Raw genomic sequence first — 21,065 nt, forward strand, 5'->3', positions numbered from 1 at the left:
CCACTTTTTTTCTTCCAAGGAGGGCAAAGTGGAGCACCTGGTCCCACCTTGCCATGCTCAAGAAGGTGCACGGCTCTGAGCTGGCCTTTCAATGGGTTTCTCAGTTGCATTCTTGGCAGCCATCTTTTCTCAAGAGACCACGGAAGAGTCTGCTTTTGTGGGGTGAAATAAATAAATTAAGGTCTTATGTATATAATAAAGGTACCAAGCAAACACATACATATATAGGCCACATGTCTGAAGCTGCACAGGAGAGCAGCCATGAAGCCATTTTGACTCCCCAACTGACCAGGTGTTTTCTCTGCAAGGTCAAATGGAAGAGCCTCCCCATTGTCTTTTCCTTCACAAATCCTGTCTTAAGAGTATGTCTGTGTATGAATAGGGTGAGCCTGTGACTTGGCTCAGGAACTAAGTACTTATCATTACAAAAGACTGGCCAGGCTCCCCAGGGTATCCAATCAAGTAAGCATTAACAGGTAACCTGCCAGACAGGAGGTAAACAACCCACTCAGATTTCTGCTTTAGCCCGCCCTTTCTGTGATGTAAAAAGTTTTTACCTTTTAAAATTTGAAATTTTTTAAATTGATTTTAACATATAAATTATAAAATGTACCACAAAACTTATCACTTATACAATCTTTTTAGACTTCCATCAGCACCTCTGATGATCCACCGTTTTAACCACTTCTTATGCATTTCTTAACTTTATATTGCCTTTACATCTCTTAACAAATCATCCTTCCCCTTCTCCAATTTTGCAATACTTCCAATAATACTCCTCACAAAACTTCTTGCAAACCTACAAACGTCGTCTGTTCTTCACAATTACTTTTCAAGTAGTCCGTAAATTTACTCCAGTCTTCCATGAATTTCTGGTCCCGCCGGTTTCGAATCCTTCCTGTTAGTTTATCTACATAATATGCATTCTTTAAAGGCCAGAATCGGCTGCCTTCTACATCCTGTTGCCTAAGGCAGCCGCCTCACCTTGCCTCATGGGTGGGCCGGCCCTAGTCATGTGGTACCTCGGGTTACATACGCTTCAGGTTACATACGCCGCTAACCCAGAAATAGTGCTTCAGGTTAAGAACTTTGCTCCAGGATGAGAACAGCAATCGTGCTCCGGCGGCGCGGCAGCAGCAGGAGGCCCCATTAGCTAAAGTGGTGCTTCAGGTTAAGAACAGTTTCAGGTTAAGTATCAGGTTAAGTATGGACCTCCGGAACGAATTAAGTACTTAACCCGAGGTACCACTGAGTTGTTGATTAGTCGTTTAGTCATGTCCGCCTCTTCGTGACCCCTGGACCAGAGCACGCCAGGCCCTCCTGTCTTCCACTGCCTCCCGCAGTTTGGTCAAACTCATGCTGGTAGCTTCGAGAACACTGTCCCACCATCTCATCCTCTGTCATCCCCTTCTCCTTGTGCCCTCTTTCCCAACATCAGGGTCTTTTCCAGGGAGTCTTCTCTTCTCATGAGGTGGCCAAAGTCTTGGAGCCTCAGCTTCAGGATCTGTCCTTCCAGTGAGCACTCAGGGCTGATTTCCTTCAGAATGGATAGGTTTGATCTTCTTGCAGTCCATGGGACTCTCCAGAGTCTCCTCCAGCACCAGAATTCAAAAGCATCCATTCTTCGGCGATCAGCCTTCTTTATGGTCCAGCTCTCACTTCCATACATCACTACTGGGAAAACCAAAGCTTGAACTATATGGACCTTTGTAAAAAAAAATGTAGTATAAACACTGATAACTGGGAAACACTGACCTGCGAACGTTCCAATTGGAGAGCAGCTGTTACCAAAGGTATCATTTATTATATTACTTATTGCATTATTTCATCTGATTATGACATTAATATCTCACTTTTCCTACTAAGGAGGTCAGGGAGGTCCTCTCCCTCCTCTAATTTATTATCACAACAGTAATTTAAGGGTAATGTAATGTTGAGGGACTGTGCCCAGGTCAAGGTCATTCATGGAGCTTCATGGCTGACCAAGGATTTGAACCCTGGTCTGCCAGATCCTGAACTAACCCAGGGGTGGGAAGCCATTTTCAGCATGAGGGGGCCACACGCCCATGGTGGGCGGGGCTGGAGGCAACAGTAGGCGGAGCAACAGGTGTTAATTTAACCTTCCTACGATAGGCTAGTTTCCACACCCTCCCTCCCTATCCTCCATCGAGGCAAGCAAGAAGATTTTCAGAGTTTAAGAGCTTTTTAAGCACCCTGTAATCTTTCGAAGAGTGGTATGTAGATTTAATAAATAAGGATAATGATTGCAGCTAAGCAAAAAACAAAAACAAAAACCCAACACTGAAAAGAAGGCACTTTCTTTATTTTGCATCTTCCTTTCGTATTTTTATGTTATGAACCGCTATTTAATGAAGGGTGGTATACAAATTTAGTAAATAAGCCAACCAGGGCCAGTGAGGGATTTGGCCTGGGGAAGAGCCCCGAGGGCCACATAGACCCTAAGGGCTGCATATAATTCCCCATTTTTTGCGATAGCCAAGCCATATTATGAATGTAGTTTTCCTTGCGTAAGTCCTGTAATGTGCAAAATAAACTACTGTTTTATCTGCAGGGGAAACACCCTTTCAGGAGATTGAAATGTGCTATTAACATTGTAATCCCATATATGTGTGTGTGTTTGTGCATATATATATATATATATATATATATATATATATGTGTGTGTGTGTGTATATATATATATATATATATATATATTGGAGGCTATACACCACACCCCTCAACAGTATTTATAGGAACTCAAACACTGAGATCCTGCTCTGTTCCAGTAACAAGAAGCCGAAAGCACCAGCCTGAAGATGACGAGTGAGACCTCGTCGAAACGTATATATATATATATATATAAAATATTTGGTTGTGGTTATTTTTGTTGAACTGAGGCTGAGAGAAAAGTGATTTGCCCACCCATGGGGCTTTTCCAGGACAAAATGCTACTGAGAATTCTCGTCCCTTAAATCACCCCCCACCGCCACTTTCCCTATTACGCATGCGCGCAAAGCAGCACCTTTCCTTCCCGCCTGGGTTAGCTCAACCAATGGCGCATGCGCCAGAGCGGATCGTGCACTCTGAGCATGCGTCGCAGCGGGCCCCGCCTGCTCTGCGCCTGCGCGTAGAGCTGCGGCCGCCATTTTGTGCGTCGCGAGAAGAGGCGCGCGCCGCGCAAACCGCCACTTTAATTTTTTTATTTTATTTGGTTGCTGTATTTTAAATATTTCTTTCTGAAGTAAAGCAGTTTTTGTTAAAAAAAAAAAGAAAAGAGCCGAGGAGGCAAGTTCCTTCCGATGGCGGCGGAGAACCTGGCCGGCGAAGCGGCGGTTCCCCTCAGCGGCGGCGAGTCGGATGTTTCCTTCGGGGCGACGCGTCGCCTGAGCGACCTGCGGGTGATCGACCTGCGGGCCGAGCTGAAGCGGCGCAGCTTGGACAGCAGCGGCATCAAGAGCGTCCTCCTCGAGCGGCTCAGGAAGGTGAAGAAGCGTCGGGGGGGGGAGAGATTAAAAACGCGCCGGCGTGCAAGAGGTTAAATGCTTACTGCGCGTGCGCGTCCGGTGGCCTTTGCCCTCCCCCTCCCTCCTGTGGATCTGTAGACTCAGAGTAGATAGACGCCCTTTGGGAGCGCGGTATTCCGAGTCCGCTTAGGTATCGATCGCTTGCTGCCTGTAAAAAGTCGAGTGTTGACACCCCTGCCCCGAAGAGGCTACAATCTACTGGTATCCGAAGCGCTGTCACGTGGAAGATGACGACAACAACAACATATAATAATTATAGTAATTTTATTATTTATACCCCGGCCATCTGGCAGGGTTTCCCCAGCCACTCTGGGCGGCTTACAATAAACAACAACAACAACAACAATAATAATAAAATTTATTTATATCCCGCCCTCCCCAGACGAAGCCGGGCTCAGGGCGGCTAACAACAATCAAATAATCAAACAGTCAAATAATCACACATTCTAAAAATATTTCATTATAAAAATTAATTAAAATCAAATTGATGGCAACCGATTAAGCAAAATTCTGTGCAGGTTGCCAGAGGAGGGAGTCAGGCTGCGCCCTGATCAAAGGCCTGGTGGAACAACTCTGTCTTGCAGGCCCTGCAGAAAGATGTCAGGTCCCGCAGAGCCCTGGTCTCTTGTGACAGAGCATTCCACCAGATCGGAGCCGGAGCCGAGAAGGCCCTGGCTCTAGTTGAGGCCAGCCTAACCTCTCTGAGGCCTGGGACCTTGAGGATGTTATTATTTGCAGACCGTAGGTTTCTCTGTGGGGCATACCAGGAGAGGCGGTCCCGTAGGTACGAGGGTCCATAGAAAGTTGTAAAACATTAGCAAGCTTTATAATTGTTATGATTACTATCCTGCTGCTGCTGCTGCTGCTGTTCCTCCTCCAAAATGGAAGGAGCCGGACGGATGGGTTCAAACGAAAAGAAAGGAGGTTCTGTATTGATTTAATAAAATCTCACACACCGCCTGGTCTCAAACAAACAAAACGGCGACTTCCAAGCTGCTTGCAAAGAGATAGAAGCATAAAAAAACCCGAAAATTTTTTCACAGCCGTGCTTACACAAGCCTACAAAAAGTGAAAATTCTGAATCGGATCAAAATTACCTTAACTAAACTAAATGTTTAGAAGGAACATTTTGGCAATAAGAGCAGTTTGACAGTGGGACAAGGGGACCTTGGAAGATGGTGGGCTCCCCCTCCTTGGAGGTTTTTGTCAGGGGTTCTTGAGCTATCTTTCCTGCCTTCCAAAGGTGTTGCACAGGCGTGTTGCCTTTGGGGCCCTTTCCAACTCTTCAGTCTACGAATCTAAAGCTAGAATCTAAAGGAGAGTGTGTTGGGGAGGGGCACATGATTCTAGTTGCATGCACTTTGGTCTAGTTCAGGGGTCTGCAACCCTCGGCTCCGGAGCCGCATGTGGCTCTTTTACACCTTTGCCGTGGCTCCGGGGCGGATACTAGCGAGGGGAGGAGGCGCATTGTGCGCCCCGACACTCCCCACTGTGGCGGGCGCTGTACTGGCTGTGACGCACCGAGTGTTAGTCACGCACCGTCCCGACGTCACCTTCCCGCCCGTTACATTGTAAGGGGCATGTACGCTGGTCACTGCATTGAAAGGGGGCATGTACGCTGGTCACTGTTTTGAAGGGGAGTGAAGAACACACACGCACAAAAAGATAACTTGTTAATTTAACTTTTATTTCTATGAGGAGGAGTAATTCTGAGGGGTCAAACAAAGAAATAATAAAAAAGTGAGAAAAAAGTTATTTTTATAATGACGAGTTTTGCGGCTCCCAGTTTTTTTTTCCTTCGGAAACGGGTCCAAGTGGCTCTTTTTGTCTTAAAGGTTGCAGACCCCTGGTCTAGTTAAAACAGAGACCAGAAAAGAAGTTCACAAATTCACAATTGAGGCCCAGAAAAATCCTATGTGGTGGCAACATAAAAGCAGGGCCTTTTCCCTCATTTTGGCTTGTCATTGTAAGAGCTGTGGGCTGTGCTCTCACAATATCCTTGATTGCACCTACCAGCTCTGCCCATCATCCCAAACCCACGATGTGGAAATGTTTCAAGCTTTATTTCTACAGCTTTTGTGGCCTGTGTTGGTTTTGAAACAGGACATAGTTATGGGCCGCAGTTTGAGCTTAAGATGGCTCATAATGGCAGCAGTATTGTGATGCGAACCTATCGTAAAAAAAGACAAAGCCCTCCCTGCATGGTTTCACTGAAGCTCATGAAATGTTATATTTAATAGTGTGTGTTGTAGCAACGTATATACACATACATATTTGTATGTATTTATACATACGCATACATAGAAGGAAAAGTGATAAAAACAGAAGTCAACAGGCAATGAAATGCAGAAAGTATAGTATGTAGAGCTTAGTGCATTTTTTCTGTACATTTGTGTGTGTGTATAATGCAAAAGTACTGTCTGATAAGTGACAGTTAACACAACAGTAATTTGTGACAGTTAATACTAATAATGATAATAACAATAGTAGTTTTATTATTTCTACCCCGCCTACCTGGCTGAGTTTCCCCAGCCACTCTGGGTGGCTCCCAACAGAGGACTAAAAGCAGAATAAAACTTCAAATATTAAATACTTCCCTAAACAGGGCTGCCTTCAGATGTCTTTTAAAATTCAGGTAGTTGTTTATTTTCTTGACAACTGACAGGAGGGTGTTCCACAGGGCAGGCACCACTACTGAGAAGGCCCTCAGTTGGTTCCCTGTAACCTCACTTCTCGCAGGGAGGGAACCACCAGAAGGCCCTTGGAGCTGGACCTCAGTTTCCGGGCTGAACGATGGGGGTGGAGATGCTCCTTCAGGTATCCTGGGCCTTTAAGGCCGTTTAGGGCTTTAAAGGTCAGCACTTTGAATTTTGCTCGGAAATGTACTGGGAGCCAATGTAGTCTTTCTGGACCGGTGTTATATTTACTCAGCAGCCAGTCATCAGTCTGGCTGCCGCATTCTGGATTAATTGTAGTTTCCAGGTCACCTTCAAAGGTAGCACCATGTAGAGCGTATTGCAGTAATCCAAGCAGGCAGGAGATAACTAGAGCATGCACCACTCTGGCGAGACAGTCCGGGAGCTGGTAGACAGCTGCCCTGGACACAGAACTTACCTGTGCCTCCATGAACAGCTGTGAGTCCAAAATGACTCCCAGGCTGCGCACCTGGTCCTTCAGGGGCACAGTTACCCCATTCATAACCAGAGAGTCCCCCACACTTGTTCACCCCCTGTCCCCCCAAAACAGTACTTCTGTCTTGTCAGGATTCCGCCTCAATCTGTTAGCTGTCATCCATCCTCCAACCGCCTCCAGGCACTCACACAGGACCTTCACTGGTCCTGATTTGAGAAAGAGGTAGAGCTGGGTATCATCCGCATACTGATGAATGGCCAGCCCAAACCCCCTGATGACCTCTCCCATGGGCTTCCTATAGATGTTAAAAAGCATGGGGGAGAGGACAGGACCCTCATCCCCCAACACCACTTTCTGAACACGGCCCAGGAGGAAGGAGCGGAACCACTGTATAACAGTGCCCCCAACTCCTTCCTCTAGATGGTCCAGAAGGATATCATGGTCGATGGTATCAAAGGCCGCTGAGAAATCCAGCAGAACTAGAAAACAGCTTTCACCTTTGTCGCTAGCCCGCCGGAGATCTAATCATTCCTGCTTCAAAATCTTGCAGTGTAGTTATTTTGTCCAGAGAAGGGCCATGGGATTGTCCTGAAGAGTGAGTTGTAAAGTAAATGCTTAACCCTATGTTCTTTTTAACAGGCTGTTGAGGAGGAGGGGGGAGACCCTGAAGAGATTCCAGTGGCGACAGAAATAACCACAAAGAAGACGCCCAAGAGGAACAGCAAAGGTATGCCGGGGAATAGGGGAGGAGTTCTGCTTGCATGCGTAGGGTTGGCTTGTTTATAGCTGTGCCTCCCCCAAAATGCTGAGAAAGAGCATTTGCTTAAGACAGAGTGTCTGGACAAATCACAGAGTTGTGCTCAAAAATTCCTATATCAAGCACTCAGTCACCCTCCCCTTCCCCTTTAGTCTGAAGCAGCATTGAAATACGTTTACTGCTTCATTTGCTGCATGTATTCAATTTATGACCTGCCTAATCTATACCTTCTAGGCAACTTACACCAAAACAAATGAAAATGCCAAACGGCATATTTAACAAAGCGGAAACTAAAAAAACAAAACAAACCCTCCTCCCCCCCCCCCCCAGATTTTTGCAGATACATTGATTTTTCTGGTGGGTTTTTCCTTTTCCTATTGGGGCAATGCATTTATTTAATTATTACTCATTTATGCCATTTGGATATTGCCCTTTAGCCTAAAAGGCTGCTGATTTGGAGCAGGCTGTTCATCATCAACCACTGGTTCAGGACCCGCTGCTGTGTTGCGGCCTGATCTAGGTTGGGTGGCAGCAGTAGCACACTTTGCCGTGCATACGGCAAAGCATTTAGCAACGGATCTCCAAATGGATGTTTGGGTTGTAGTGAAAAATGGCAAAGGGTACTGGGGTAGATACAGTGGTACCTCGCAAGACGAATGCCTCGCAAGACAAAAAACTCGCTAGACGAAAGGGTTTTTTGTTTTTTGAGCTGCTTCGCAAGACGATTTTCCCTATGGGCTTGCTTCGCAAGACGGAAACGTCTTGCAAGTTTGTTTCCTTTTTCTTAACACCGTTAATACAGTTGCGACTTGACTTCGAGGAGCAACTCATAGAACGCGGTGTGGTAGCCTTTTTTGAGGTTTTCAAAGACTTTGGTGATTTTTGAAGCTTTTCCAAAACTTTTCTGAAACCGTGCTTCGCAAGACGAAAAAAAATCGCAAGACGACAAAACTCGCGGAACGAATTAATTTCGTCTTGCGAGGCACCACTGTATTGCATTGACCCATCTTGACAACATTGTTGGCCTTATTTATTTGTGAAATTTATACTCCACTTTTCCTCCAAGGAGCTTGAGGTGGCAAACATAAAGGTAAAGGGACCCCTGACCATTAGGTCCAGTCGTGACCGACTCTGGGGTTGTGGCGCTCATCTTGCTTTACTGGCCTTGGGAGCCGGTGTACAGCTTCCGGGTCATGTGGCCAGCATGATTAAGCCGCTTCTGGCGAACCAGAGCAGCGCACAGAAATGCCATTTACCTTTCCACCGAAGCCATTCCTATTTATCTACTTGCACTTTGACATGCTTTCGAACTGCTAGGTTGGCAGGAGCTGGGACCGAGCAACGGGAGCTCACCCCGTCACAGGGATTCAAACCGCCGACCTTCTGATCGGCAAGTCCTAGGCTCTGTGGTTTAACCCACAGCTCCACCCGCGTCCCTTGGTGGCATACATACTTTACTCCATTTTTATCATCAAAACAAACCTGGCTGAGAGTGAGTGATTGGCTGAAGGCCACCCTGTTTGCTTCGTTGCTGATCGGGAATTTGACCCCTGGTCTCCAAGGTCCCTAGTCCAGCATTTACCTTTACCTTTAACCTAGTCCAGCATTCTTTAATCATTACTTCCCTGGCTTTCTGGTTAGATCCAGAGTTGTTAGTGAGGACTAGGCCTTAGTTTAACCTGATTCTATTTACATTTTTCATTTGCATTGCAGAATGGGCCCTGAATAAAGATTATTCTGTCTGTCTGTCTGTCTGTCTGTATGCATGCATGCGTTTTAATAACCCTTATCTTACTAGGGCGTAGACCAGAGGAAGAGGGAGCTGAAGACAACGGGCTTGAGGATGACTCTGGAGATGGGCAGGTAACAACTAGCCTTGCAGCTGCACAGTAACAGTTCTGCCTTGGAGTCCTGACAGCAATTATATATACGGCCTTTTTCTCTTTTCACAGGAGGATATTGAAGCAAGTTTGGATAACTTGCAGGATATTGACATGATGGATATTAATTTGTTAGATGAAGCTGAAATAGATAACGGCAGTGGTGTAGATGACTGTGCTGATAGTAGACTTGGCTCCTCCTCTGAGTCTGATAGGAAAGAAAATGCTGGTGCAGAAAGGAGAGAACTTCCAGAGCAGCTTTCAGGATGTCCTGTAGGTAACATGGAGGCACTTCCGCACATGTCAGACATTAAAGAAGAATCGAGAGAAATACCAGTAGCCATGGTATGCATCTCTTTTAAAAAATACATGCCGTCTGAATAATCGCCACAACTCCCCTTAATTTTCTTAAAGTGGAAATAATTTGGGTTTTTTTTTTAAATATCCCATTTGATTCTTGCCCCCCCTTGTGTTTGTCCAAAGCCGTTGCATTTTTTTTTTTACTAAAACCTATAAGCTTTAAATGCATGCACCATAAACGTTGCAGTAGAAAGATTCCAGAAATAGTTTTTATTTTTAAAAAAATATAGTTATTTTTTCTTTCTTTTTCTTTTCACATGCATTTCCATTTGCTCATTTTCCCGTGTGTCTGGAGGCCTTTGCCGAATGCAGCCCAGCTCAAGTTTTGCTTGAAACAAAACGGTTCTGAGCAAGCCGTTTGTTGTCCTTAGAATCAGGACACTTGAATCTATCGAGAATTGATAGCCAGCTTAGCTCCTCTATACTTGCAGTTAACAAAAGAAATCAGGGGTTGTATCCTATGTTTGTTCTACTCCAGAGTAGATCCGGTGAAATGAACGCACATGGCCAGCTTAAATCTTGTTCATTTTAGTGGGGTCTCCTCTTTCCTGGACTTAATTGGATGCAACCCCAGAAGCCCAACGTGTCATTCTGTGCAGATTTAAGCTAGCTTGGGATTTAACCATTGTTAGAAACTGAGATATGGAAGCTAGGAGCTAAATGGCACATGGGCGCAGCAACGGAATGTCTAGGCACACATTTTAATAACAAGAATACAAAGCTGAAAATGAATGAACTGCAGCTAAAATACCGTATTTTTCGCCCTATAGGACGCACCGTCCCATAAGGCGCACCTAGTTTTTTTGGGGGGAAATAAAGGGGAAAAAATTATTCCCCCCCCCCAGGCGCGGGGCTGGGGCGGGAGCGCTCCCGCTGCTTGCGGAGAGGTCCGCAAAGCCTGGACGCGCTGAGCTCGGCGCGCGCAGGCTTCAGCATGCAGGCAACTCAGCGAAAGCCTGCATTCGCCCCATAGGACGCACCCAGATTTCCCCTTCATTTTTGGAGGGGAAAAAGTGCGTCCTATAGGGCGAAAAATACAGTATTCCATTCATTTTTCACATGGTCTAGTCCTTCCCCTGCCCACCCCCCAAATATTCTTAAGAGGATCTCTTCTCCAGTCTTCAGAGAGTAGCTGGAAGTGGGGAGGCAGAAAAAGGTCCTCCTATCCTTCTACTCTGCAGTTTTAATCTGAAATCTTATGCACAGTACTGCACCCAGAGCTGAGAAACTGCTCATGCTAATGAAATTCCCTATTGCAAAATGCGCCTAGAACAATGAGAGTTTCGAACACTGGAGCTAACGCCAGGCCCGCCAACTTCAAAAGGAATTTGTGAGCGGATTCCAAAGCCAGGTGTTTAGAATTGGGGTGCCAGGGATGATTTCATTTGTGAAGCATCTTAACTTCCCTGAGGTCTCGGGGAAGGGCAAGAGCTAGCTTAGTTCAGGGAGTGCTTGGATTTGGGAGACGCGGGCTTGAATGCTACCTCTGCAAGGGCTTACCTGTGCAAAGGAAACGTGCTGGGGAATCGTTACTTTAGGGTGTATGTGTGTGTGCATGAAATGCTGAGGCCAGGCCTTAGTATATGTGATCCCCAGTTCAGTTGTGGCAAAACGTGTGCACCTGCCCACGCTCTGGAGCACTGGTTTTAAAACTTAAAAGGTTTATTAGGGCTTATTCTTGTACTTCATAACCTCCTGGAGGCCAAGCTGAGCTCCTCTTCCCTCACCAGCCTCACCCTGGGTAGAATAGCATTGTCTCGTGTCCCTTGCAGTTTGGGTTAGCACTGCTAGTGGTTTAGACAAAACCTACCGGGGGTACATTTAGGTCCTGCTTCATTAGTTTAGTTTACCGTATTTTTGCACGATAACACTCACTTTTTTCCTCCTAGAAAGTAAGGGGAAATGTCTGTGCGTGTTATGGAGCGAATGCCTGCGGGTGGGATCTGCTGCAGTCGTGAGCAGAGGATCCATGGTTCCCCTTCCTTCCTTCCTCCGTGGTTACAAAGCATGGATCCACATGGATCCTCAGGATTTTTGCATTGGGCTACTCCAAACTCACTGTCAGATCACATGTCTGTGGCCGCAGCATGAACCACAAAAATCATATATCCACTATTTCGTTTAGAATATTTTTTTTCTTCTTTTCCTCCTCTAAAAACTACGTGCGTGTTATGGTCCGGTGTGTGTTATAGAGTGAAAAATACGGTAGTTTTTTTGTGTGGGTGGAGAGACCAGCGGTCTGCTTCCGTGCTAAGCAACATCCTCTTACTGTGTATATAACAGGTGACTTAGAGAGGAGGTAAGAGGGAGGAATCTGAAGGCATGATGTGCCCTGGAATATGGGAACTCAGTAAGCTGCCTCATATTGAGTCAGTCCTTTGACCCATCTAGCTCAGAATTGCCTGCACTGACTGGCAGCTGCTCCCTAGAGTTTCTTTGCTCGACTTGGAGTTGCCTGGGATTGAACCTGGAACGCTCTACTGCTCAGCTATGGCCCTTCCCTATTCACCCCATTAAAACCATTAACCATTGCAGCAACATCACTCTCAAAGAATTTGCTGTGGTTTTTCATCGTTGTTGTTTTTTTAAATCCCCCCAGTTTCGTTTACCACTGTTCTCAAAGAGGTAGAAAATATTATTTAACTACCAGCTGGTTTGGGGGGGGGGGTGAGGTTGCAACTAAAGGGCAGTTGGAGGGGGTCCCCCTATTTCTGATCCATTCTTGGTTTTCAGTGAAGAAACTGTGGTGTTTCAGGAAGTTTGACGCTGTTCTTCACTACTTCTAGGTGGAAGGCGAAGAGGCCAGAAACACCTCTGATCTGGTGCCCTCTGATTTTACAGACGTGAAGGTAACTTTTTTCTTTCCTCTCTGTGTGTGTCTAGATAGATAGATGTAGAATAGACGGAGAGTAGATATGTAGAAAGAAAGAGCCATACATTCTGGTGGCAGCAAATACGTAGGGTGGGATTCATTCACCATGGTTCATTGGGTTAAAAACAATTGCGGTAGCTCTTTGCCTTTGCTCCTCAGCCATCATTGTGGCATTGAGATTATGGGCTGTACCCGAAGCTTGCCTGACTCAGACTAGGCTCCTTGAAGCTGATAGGCAGCACTAACTTGGGTTACATTAACTTAAATGAATCTACATAGTTTCAGACAACCCAGAGATGGGACAAAGCATACAGATGTTTCACGCTAGCCGCCGAGTCACCGCTGGGGAAGGTGTTATGCTGTTGCGGCAGATTTTGCGTCGCGTTGACTTTTCACCTTGCCGTACAATGGAGTTTTGTAACTTTTGCTTGTTTCCACCCTTCCCCTGTTTATTATTTTAATAGGAGCTCGAAGAATTTCCCTTGGAATCAGGTACTGATACTTAAAAACAAAACGAAACACCTTGCTCTCCCTGGCCCTTAACCTTCCACATAGATTTTGCACACAAATCCCTTTAGTTACTCTTTTTAGGTTTTATTCCACTAGTATCTGTGGTTCACTTATTCGTAACTGGCGCACAGTCCAGATCACACACACACACACACACACACACCAAAAAAAAAAAAAAAAGGGAGAAAAAGCCACAGAGATTGGAAATATGGTCATATCACCAGATCTGCAACAGCATCCTATTATTAATATGGCCCAAGACCAGTCTTTCAAGACAGCGGTTTGCTTTTAAATCCCTTAATTGGGGAGTACACTGAGCCTAATGAGCAGTTCCTGTGTGCAGAGCAGATCTTGTGATATTACCCAGTGCCTTGGTTCTGTAACTTTGACTAGAGAGGTATACAGCAAAGGCAGGGACCCAAATTGCAAAGTGGATACTTGGAAAGACGGAAGATGGGTCGGTCATGGAAATTCCCATCACTCTTGCTTTTCTGGACTATGAATGTCTTCTCATTCCCACCTGAAGTTGTTCTTGGTGTTCACATACGGACTGGTCTCCTTGAAAGAATTTCAGTAGAATAAATAAATAAAATCCGGGAGTTGAACTGTCTGAAAGAGAATCTGTGCAGTCTGTATAAGCATCATGGACTTTCAAAGCTCATTTCCGGGGAGAGAAAAAAATGCGGAAAAACGGAAAGCAGCACAACCGCGTGAAGACAAATGAGGAGCAAGCTGGGAACGCCGCACATAAAGGTTTTTCTTCCTTCTCTCTTTCCAGGCGTTGCCTTGATAGCTATGTAAGACTGAAGTTAGCGTTAGGCATTTGAATGTGGTATACCCAAGGGGTTTTCCAATCTCTGTGTAGCCTTAGCCGTTCTCTCAGTGTTAAGTCTGGCAGCCATGCCCGTTCCGCATTTGTCTTTGCTGTGTTTCCCTGGTGATTAAACCTTGTGCCATTCTATTCCTGTTAAATCCATAGAAAATGAGAAAATGCTCGACATTTTGGGTGACACTTGTAAATCTGAGCCCCTTAAAGAAGAAGCTCCTGAAGCAGAGCAGGCACAGGAAGAGAATATCTCGTTGCTGGTCAAACAGGAAGCCCAGGAAGAAGAAGAAGACACACTTGCCACTGCCGTCGCTCAGTCGGACGAAGAGCTTTTAGATACGGACAGCCAGTCAGGCCAGGCTGCGGCCAGGAGCGAGGAGGATGAAGCCAAGCACTTAGTGGTAGCGAAAGGGGAGCCGAGCGAAGAGACAGTAGAGGAAGCTAACCTGGACTCTGACTCTTTAGCGGTAGAGAGCAGGTGTGGTGGAGGAGGAGGAGGAGGAGGAGGAGAAGGAAGTGGTGAGAGTAGCAAAGCAGCCCAAACTCTGGAAGCCAGTAGTGAGGAAACTGCGGAGAAGGACGCAGGTTTCCAGGTGGTTAGCCAAGATGCCGAGAAGATGGAAGCCAAGGCTAATTGTGAGGAAGAGTCCTCTGCCCAAGAGGGTGGTGATCAGAACACGAGGTTTGTTTTTTCTCCGTTTTAGACCAGATGCTCTCTTTTTTTCTTCCCCGTTGGTTCGTTTATGAATGCAAATGCGCTGTGAATTCCTCCAAGGGGGCCCTGTTGAAAGGGCCTTAACCTGCTGATAGCTTGTTCCAAATATTAATATTTTCCTTTTTTTTTTTTAGTTGTCCTTGCGCACCTTTTTTGTAGAACGTGGTTCGCTATGTTCCCCCCCCTCCCCAGCCCATTTCTCATTAAGCATTTATTTTATTTCTCAGTTTTGCAAGTTGGCCTTTGTCCACTCTTAAGTGGTAGCTCTGTTTCATCACCTCTGACCCTCCTTGTTGAGTTCTTAAAGATACCCCTTAAAAAGGGTTAATTCCTTTCACATTACTTTTCTGGTAGGTACCTGATCATAGCAGACACAGCCTTGCGTGCTCTTTTTCTCACGGCCTCATTCTTGTTGAGTAAAGTTCTTCGTTTCCCCCCCTGTCTTTAGCTCTAATAAGGATGCAGAGGCTAAAAGTGCTTCAAAGGATGATAAAGGTAAGCTGTAACAACGATTCTTTGCTGTCGTCGTTCATAGTTATCCTCAGATCCTGCTTGCAGGTAGCGACCAGAATCCAACTAAGCTCTGAATCGACCCGTTGACATTAACGGATCTGAATGAATTTCCATTAATCTCAGCAGGTCTACTTCCAAGTGGGACACCAAGTTTCTCTGGAAGAGTAATTTGGGTAATATTAAATGGTCTTGAATGTAATTTCTAACTTGAATCGGCGCTTCTACCAAATGGGTGGAAGATAAGGGGACATTCCCCTGCTATATAAAGCTCACTCCCACACACATAGACAGTAAAAAAGGAGAAGAAGATTGTTTCTAAAATATACAGTGGTACCTCGCAAGACGAATGCCTCGCAAGACGAAAAACTCACAAGATGAAAGGGTTTTTGGTTTTTTGAGTTGCTTCGCAAGACGTATTTCCCTATGGGCTTGCTTCGCAAGATGAAAACGTCTTGCAAGTTCGTTTCCTTTTTCTTAAAACCATTAATACAGTTGCGACTTGACTTCGAGGAGCAACTCATAGCAAGCGGTGTGGTAGCCTTTTTTGAGGTTTTTGAAGACTTTGGTGATTTTTGAAGCTTTTCCAAAACGTTTCCGAAACCGTGCTTCGCAAGACGGAAAAAATCGCAAGACGAAAAAACTCACGGAACGAATTAATTTCGTCTTGCGAGGCACCACTGTAAATGCCTACAAAGTTCTCCAATCCTCTTTGCACATAGTGGGTAGTATCACTAAGCTAAACATGGAATAGACACATTGAAAGCTAGCCATATCCGTGGGTCTTCTGTGCGTATGACATGATACGCTGAAATTAAGGGGGGGGGGGTCAAATTTGCCTAAACCAGCAGTGTGATTTAAGGCTTTGCTGTGAGCTTGATTTGGGCCTCCAAGGAAAAAAAAATGAGAAAAGTGACCTCTGTGAACTTGATGAAAAACAATGGCATTCCTGCCCCCCAACGAAATAAGGTATCTTTGGCGTTGTCATTAGTCATTCCTGTGATGCTTAGTTATGCTCTGCATCTTTCTAGCCCTACTTGTCTACTCCATAAGTCTTCAGGTGATGCTCATCCAACGTTCTTTCCCCCCCCCCCCCAAATATTTTATTAAGGGTTTTCTTGTTTTACAGTGTAAGTGTAATGCCTCGTATTTTTTCTTTTCTTCATGTAACATTTTTACAAATCCGTTTCATTTGTTGAGGCATTAGGGGGAGAAGAAAAAAAAGAAAAGGGAAAAAAAGAAAGGGGGGTGGAGGGAGGGGAGATGGATGGGGGTGGGGTCGGGTACCGGTGTTTCTATTATGCTTAATGTATGTAGAGTTTGGTGTCAGCGTGCTTGTGTTGTTCACTTGTGTTCCTTTGGTGGTGAGAGAGGTTGGGGTTGGCCTAGGGTGTGGTTGTTTGCTTGTGATTGGCTGTGGTGATCTTTGTTTTCGTGTGTGAGTGAGGTGGGTGGGTGTTTTGGATCAGGTTAGCCATATTGATTTGTATGCTGCGGGTGGATTATTGTCATTGTCCTGTTGGGCTGTGTATGTGATAAAGGGGAGCCATACCGGGGTGAAGGCGTCTTCTTCTGTTTGTCCTCGTGTCAGTTTTAGTTTATTAGTTAATTTTTCTAGTAGGGCTGTTTCCCATACTATTTGGTACCATTGGTCCATGCTTACTCCTGACAGGTCTCTCCAGTGTCTTTTTAACATTTTCAGCCCCTGTGGAGAGAAACGCATTAAAACACCACATGGGTTTGAAAAAATTGGTTTGGGACTACAACTCCCATCGGCTGCATGGCCATATATTGGCGCCGATGGAAGTCATAGTTCAAGCACATCTTGATATAGTATTGTTGAAGTTAGATCAGAATCCCTCATGAGCTCTCAAGCGGGCCGGAACCAAAGAAAACTTCCAAGTCTGTCTGCTTCTGCAATGCTGTCTCCCTTTCTTTTTAGATGTAGATATTTACCATTTCTCTCCTCTCCCCCCTTCCAACTTAGGTCGGGCTGGTGGTAGTTCTGGCAGAAATCTGTGGGTTAGTGGTCTTTCCTCTTCCACCAGAGCTACAGATCTGAAGAACCTATTTAGCAAATATGGAAAGGTAGGCATTTTCCAGAAACAAACAAGGCTGAAAGTATTGAGCACGTCAATCTTTTATTCAAGTTGTCTTTTTGTACATGCCAGGGTGAGCGTCTTTCATCCTTCCTCCCTTCCACTGCCTCTACCCTTCTTGGATTTAACTCATATCACTAAAAACCAACCCAAATAAATAGCTCTGGAACATAAACAGGCTGGGCTTTCTTCAGGCTGGAAGCTGCTTTTGAAGAAACCATTCTAAGCTGAAAACACCTATTCGCTTTGTAACGGGTTTTCATTCACCTTGCCTCTGCAAATGATCTAGCTGTCAAGTGTATGTCAGCAGTAAACAAACACTGGCGCCAGTGAAGTTAGCTCCTTATTCCAAGAAACCAAAACAGCGAAGGTCTATCAGTGTATTATTCATGCATCAATTGTATTGATGATCACATTGGCTACATTACATTGATTTCTTGCAAAGGGGTGGGGTGAGACTTGCATTACCCCACCTCCAGCACACCTCCACTCTTTCATTCAAATGTGAAGAAAATTGTAATTTGTCTCTTAATGATGTCTGATTTAATCATGAAACTTTTGGGCAGAAATATTTGGTGCTGAATGGCACCCCAAACTGTTTCTGCAATACATTGTCTTTAGTGTTGTATACAGTAATAATACAGTGGAACATTGGCTCTTGAATGTCTCCGTTGACTGACAATTCGGAACCCAAACGCCGAAAACCGTTTGAACTGAGGCACGTTTCTCCATTTTATCAATGGATTTTGCCGACCACCTTTTGATCTTCGGTTTTTTAAGGTTTCGGAAGTCGAATGGTCTTCTGGAATGGATCACGTTTGAAAACTGAGGTTCCACTGTATGAGACATTTAGGAACCAACCCCCTAAACAGGGAGCACTGTTGACAGGCAAAAAAGGAGGGGGGGAATTGGGAAACTCCAGGTGCTTGAAATTATGGTTTATTCCAGGCCCCAGCCCTATGGTAATTTTAGGAGGCATTAATCCAGTTGCTGACAGCTGGCAGAAACTTGCTTCTAATATTGCAAAGCAGTGGTAACTTGGGTTACAAACACCTTGGGTTACAAACACTTTGGGTTTCAATCTCCACTAACCAGAAGTAGTACCTCGGGTTAAGAACTTTACCTCAGGATGAGAACAGAAATCGTGTGCTGGCAGCAGCGGGAGGCCCCATTAGCTAAAGTGGTACCTCAGGTTAAGAACGATTTTAGGTTAGGAGCGGACCTCCTGAACGAATTAAGTTCGTAACTGTACAGTGGTACCTCGGGTTAAGTACTTAATTCGTTCCGGAGGTCCGTACTTAACCTGAAACTGTTCTTAACCTGAAGCACCACTTTAGCTAATGGGGCCTCCTGCTGCTGCTGCTGCGCCCCCGCTGCACGATTTCTGTTCTCAACCTGAAGCAAAGTTCTTAACCCGAAGCACTATTTCTGGGTTACCGGAGTATGTAACCTGAAGCATATGTAACCTGAAGCGTATGTAACCTGAGGTATCACTGTACCTTGGTACTCAAACGACTTGGCTCCCGAACAAATCAGCTCCCGAACACTGCAAACCTGAAAGTGAGTGTTCTGGGTTTGTGAACGTTTTTCGGGAGCCGAACGTCCGACGCGACTTCTGCGGCTTCCGATTGAGTACGGGAAGCTCCTGCAGCCAATCGGAAGCCGCGCCTTGGTTTTCAAACCGTTTCGGGAGTTGAATGGACTTCTGGAACGGATCCCCCCCCCCTTCTTGGTAATTTTGCTTCCTCCGGCATTGCTGTGCCAGAGTTGGCCATGTCCCTTTGCTCCCTGTCTCCCTGGCAGGTGGTGGGTGCAAAAGTGGTGACCAATGCCCGCAGTCCCGGCGCTCGCTGTTACGGCTTTGTCACCATGTCTTCATCCGAGGAAGCGACTAAATGCATCAACCATCTGCATCGGACAGAACTGCATGGGAAAATGATTTCCGTTGAAAAAGTGAGTTCTTTTTGCTACCCACGAGAAATGCGACCGGAAACAGCCCACTCCTTCGTGGTAAACTTTACCTTGAAACGTACGCACAGGTCCCAGGGTGAGAATGCTTGCTATTCACAAATTCAGTTATCTGAACGTAAAGAATTATGCCCAAACCTCACAATTCAGATATCCGAACAGCCAGGGTTTGCCCACCTCCTGACTTGTTTGTGTTTTGTTGGTCACTGGCAGCTATTTTGGGGCAGAAATCATTTAGGCAGAGATGTAGATTGGACAAATCAAGGAGCAAGAGAGATCAGGCAAATCATTTTTCCTTTGTTTCTCTCTTGTCGGTTTGCTTGCCGCCATTTCAGGAAGGAACCATGGGGGGAGGGGAAAGAAATTGAGCAAATCATAGAAATGTTCCCATAGAGAATAATGGAAATCATCAGCACATTATGCGAATGCTTGCCTTATGAACAATTTTCTGGGAACGCATTGTGTTCAGAAAGCGGGAACCACGTGTACCACCTTGGGTTTCAGGGGTGGGGTGGGGACAAGGATTTGAAAATTTCTTCCACCCCTATTTTGCAAGTGGTTCATCCCAGGAACAGCATCTTATTGTGCGATCCTACTGACTCGTGTACACGCATGCCCCGGCCCTAAGCAATTTCCTCAATATCATTCCAGGCCAAAAATGAACCGGCCGGGAAAAAAGCATCATCAGACAAGAAAGAAACAGAAGCCAAGAAGGAGAAGGACAGGCGTCACTCAACCGACTCCAAATCGGAAAAGTAAAGCGGCAGTTTTAATAATCCCCTGTGTGTCGGGCTTTGAAGCCGTTTTGTGACAAAGCATGAGTGAGCAGAGCAAATGGAGGCAGGAACGCTTCTGAATGCCAGTTGCTGGAAACCACAGGAGGGGAGAGTGTTCTTTTGTTTGGGTCTGGCTAGCACACTTCCCACAGGCATTTAGTTTGGCCACTGCGAGAATACGATACTGGGCTAGATGGGCCAGTGGCCTGATCCAGCAGGCTGTCCTTCTGTTCTCACATTGTTCTGCATTATGTTATTTCCTAGTAAAGGTACCCCTGCCCGTACGGGCCAGTCTTGACAGACTCTAGGGTTGTGCGCCCATCTCAAGAGGCCGGGGGCCAGCGCTGTCCGGAGACACTTCCGGGTCACGTGGCCAGCGTGACAAAGCTGCATCTGGCGAGCCAGCGCAGCACACGGAAACGCCGTTTACCTTCCCGCCAGTAAGCGGTCCCTATTTATCTACTTGCACCCGGGAGTGCTTTCAAACTGCTAGGTTGGCAGGCGCTGGGACCGAGCAACGGCAGCGCACTCCACCGCGGGGATTCGAACCGCCGACCTTTCGATCGGCAAGCCCTAGGCGCTGAGGCTTTTACCCACAGCGCCACCCACGTCCCTTTATGTTATTTCCTACCTCCTTGCAAATAAGGGATGCGAGTGGCGCTGTGGGTTAAACTACAGATCCTAGGTTTGTCGGTGGTTCGGTGGTTCGAATCCCCATGATGGGGTGAGCTCCCATTGCTCGGTCCCAGCTCCTGCCCACCTAGCAGTTCGAAAGCACGTCAAAGTGCAAGTAGATAAATAGGTACCGCTCTGGCGGGAAGGTAAACGGCGTTTCCGTGCGCTGCTCTGGTTCGCCAGAAGCGGCTTAGTCCTGCTGGCCACATGACCCGGAAGCTGTACGCCGGCTCCCTCGGCCTATAGAGTGAGATGAGCGCACAACCCCAGAGTCCTCCGCGACTAGACCTAATGGTCAGGGGTACCTTTACCTCCTTGCAAAGGGCTGCTGCTGGCTTAGCCCTTCCACCGGGGAAAGCAGTTTGGCATTCTGCGGCCTGCTTGGGACACTGGGACTTCAGTCATGTTTGGAGTAGAACCCCATGAAATTAATGGCCATCGCGACGTGACAGCTGCTT

The 21,065-nt window shown here is 46.1% G+C and overlaps 1 protein-coding gene across 5 annotated transcripts in view; it reads left to right on the forward strand.

The window, feature by feature from the left end:
• The first annotated feature begins 3,131 nt into the window (after positions 1 to 3,131).
• LOC114588246 (scaffold attachment factor B2-like) overlaps positions 3,132 to 21,065 on the forward strand; it is a 56,722-nt gene continuing 38,788 nt past the window's right edge. For 2 of the 5 annotated variants that reach the window (XM_077921918.1, XM_077921916.1), the window contains exons 1-11: positions 3,132 to 3,485; positions 7,299 to 7,386; positions 9,215 to 9,279; positions 9,369 to 9,641; positions 12,443 to 12,505; positions 12,993 to 13,020; positions 14,018 to 14,546; positions 15,028 to 15,074; positions 17,077 to 17,177; positions 18,992 to 19,141; positions 19,808 to 19,911. In XM_077921918.1, the coding sequence (XP_077778044.1) occupies positions 3,303 to 3,485; positions 7,299 to 7,386; positions 9,215 to 9,279; positions 9,369 to 9,641; positions 12,443 to 12,505; positions 12,993 to 13,020; positions 14,018 to 14,546; positions 15,028 to 15,074; positions 17,077 to 17,177; positions 18,992 to 19,141; positions 19,808 to 19,911 (1,631 nt within the window). In that variant the 5' untranslated portion in view covers positions 3,132 to 3,302. The remainder of the gene's footprint in view (positions 3,486 to 7,298; positions 7,387 to 9,214; positions 9,280 to 9,368; positions 9,642 to 12,442; positions 12,506 to 12,992; positions 13,021 to 14,017; positions 14,547 to 15,027; positions 15,075 to 17,076; positions 17,178 to 18,991; positions 19,142 to 19,807; positions 19,912 to 21,065) is intronic. The other 3 variants (XM_028713286.2, XM_028713287.2, XM_028713289.2) reach the window with 3 other exon arrangements.

The sequence above is a fragment of the Podarcis muralis genome, chromosome 18, assembly GCF_964188315.1.
Source record: "Podarcis muralis chromosome 18, rPodMur119.hap1.1, whole genome shotgun sequence".
Lineage (NCBI taxonomy): Eukaryota > Metazoa > Chordata > Lepidosauria > Squamata > Lacertidae > Podarcis > Podarcis muralis.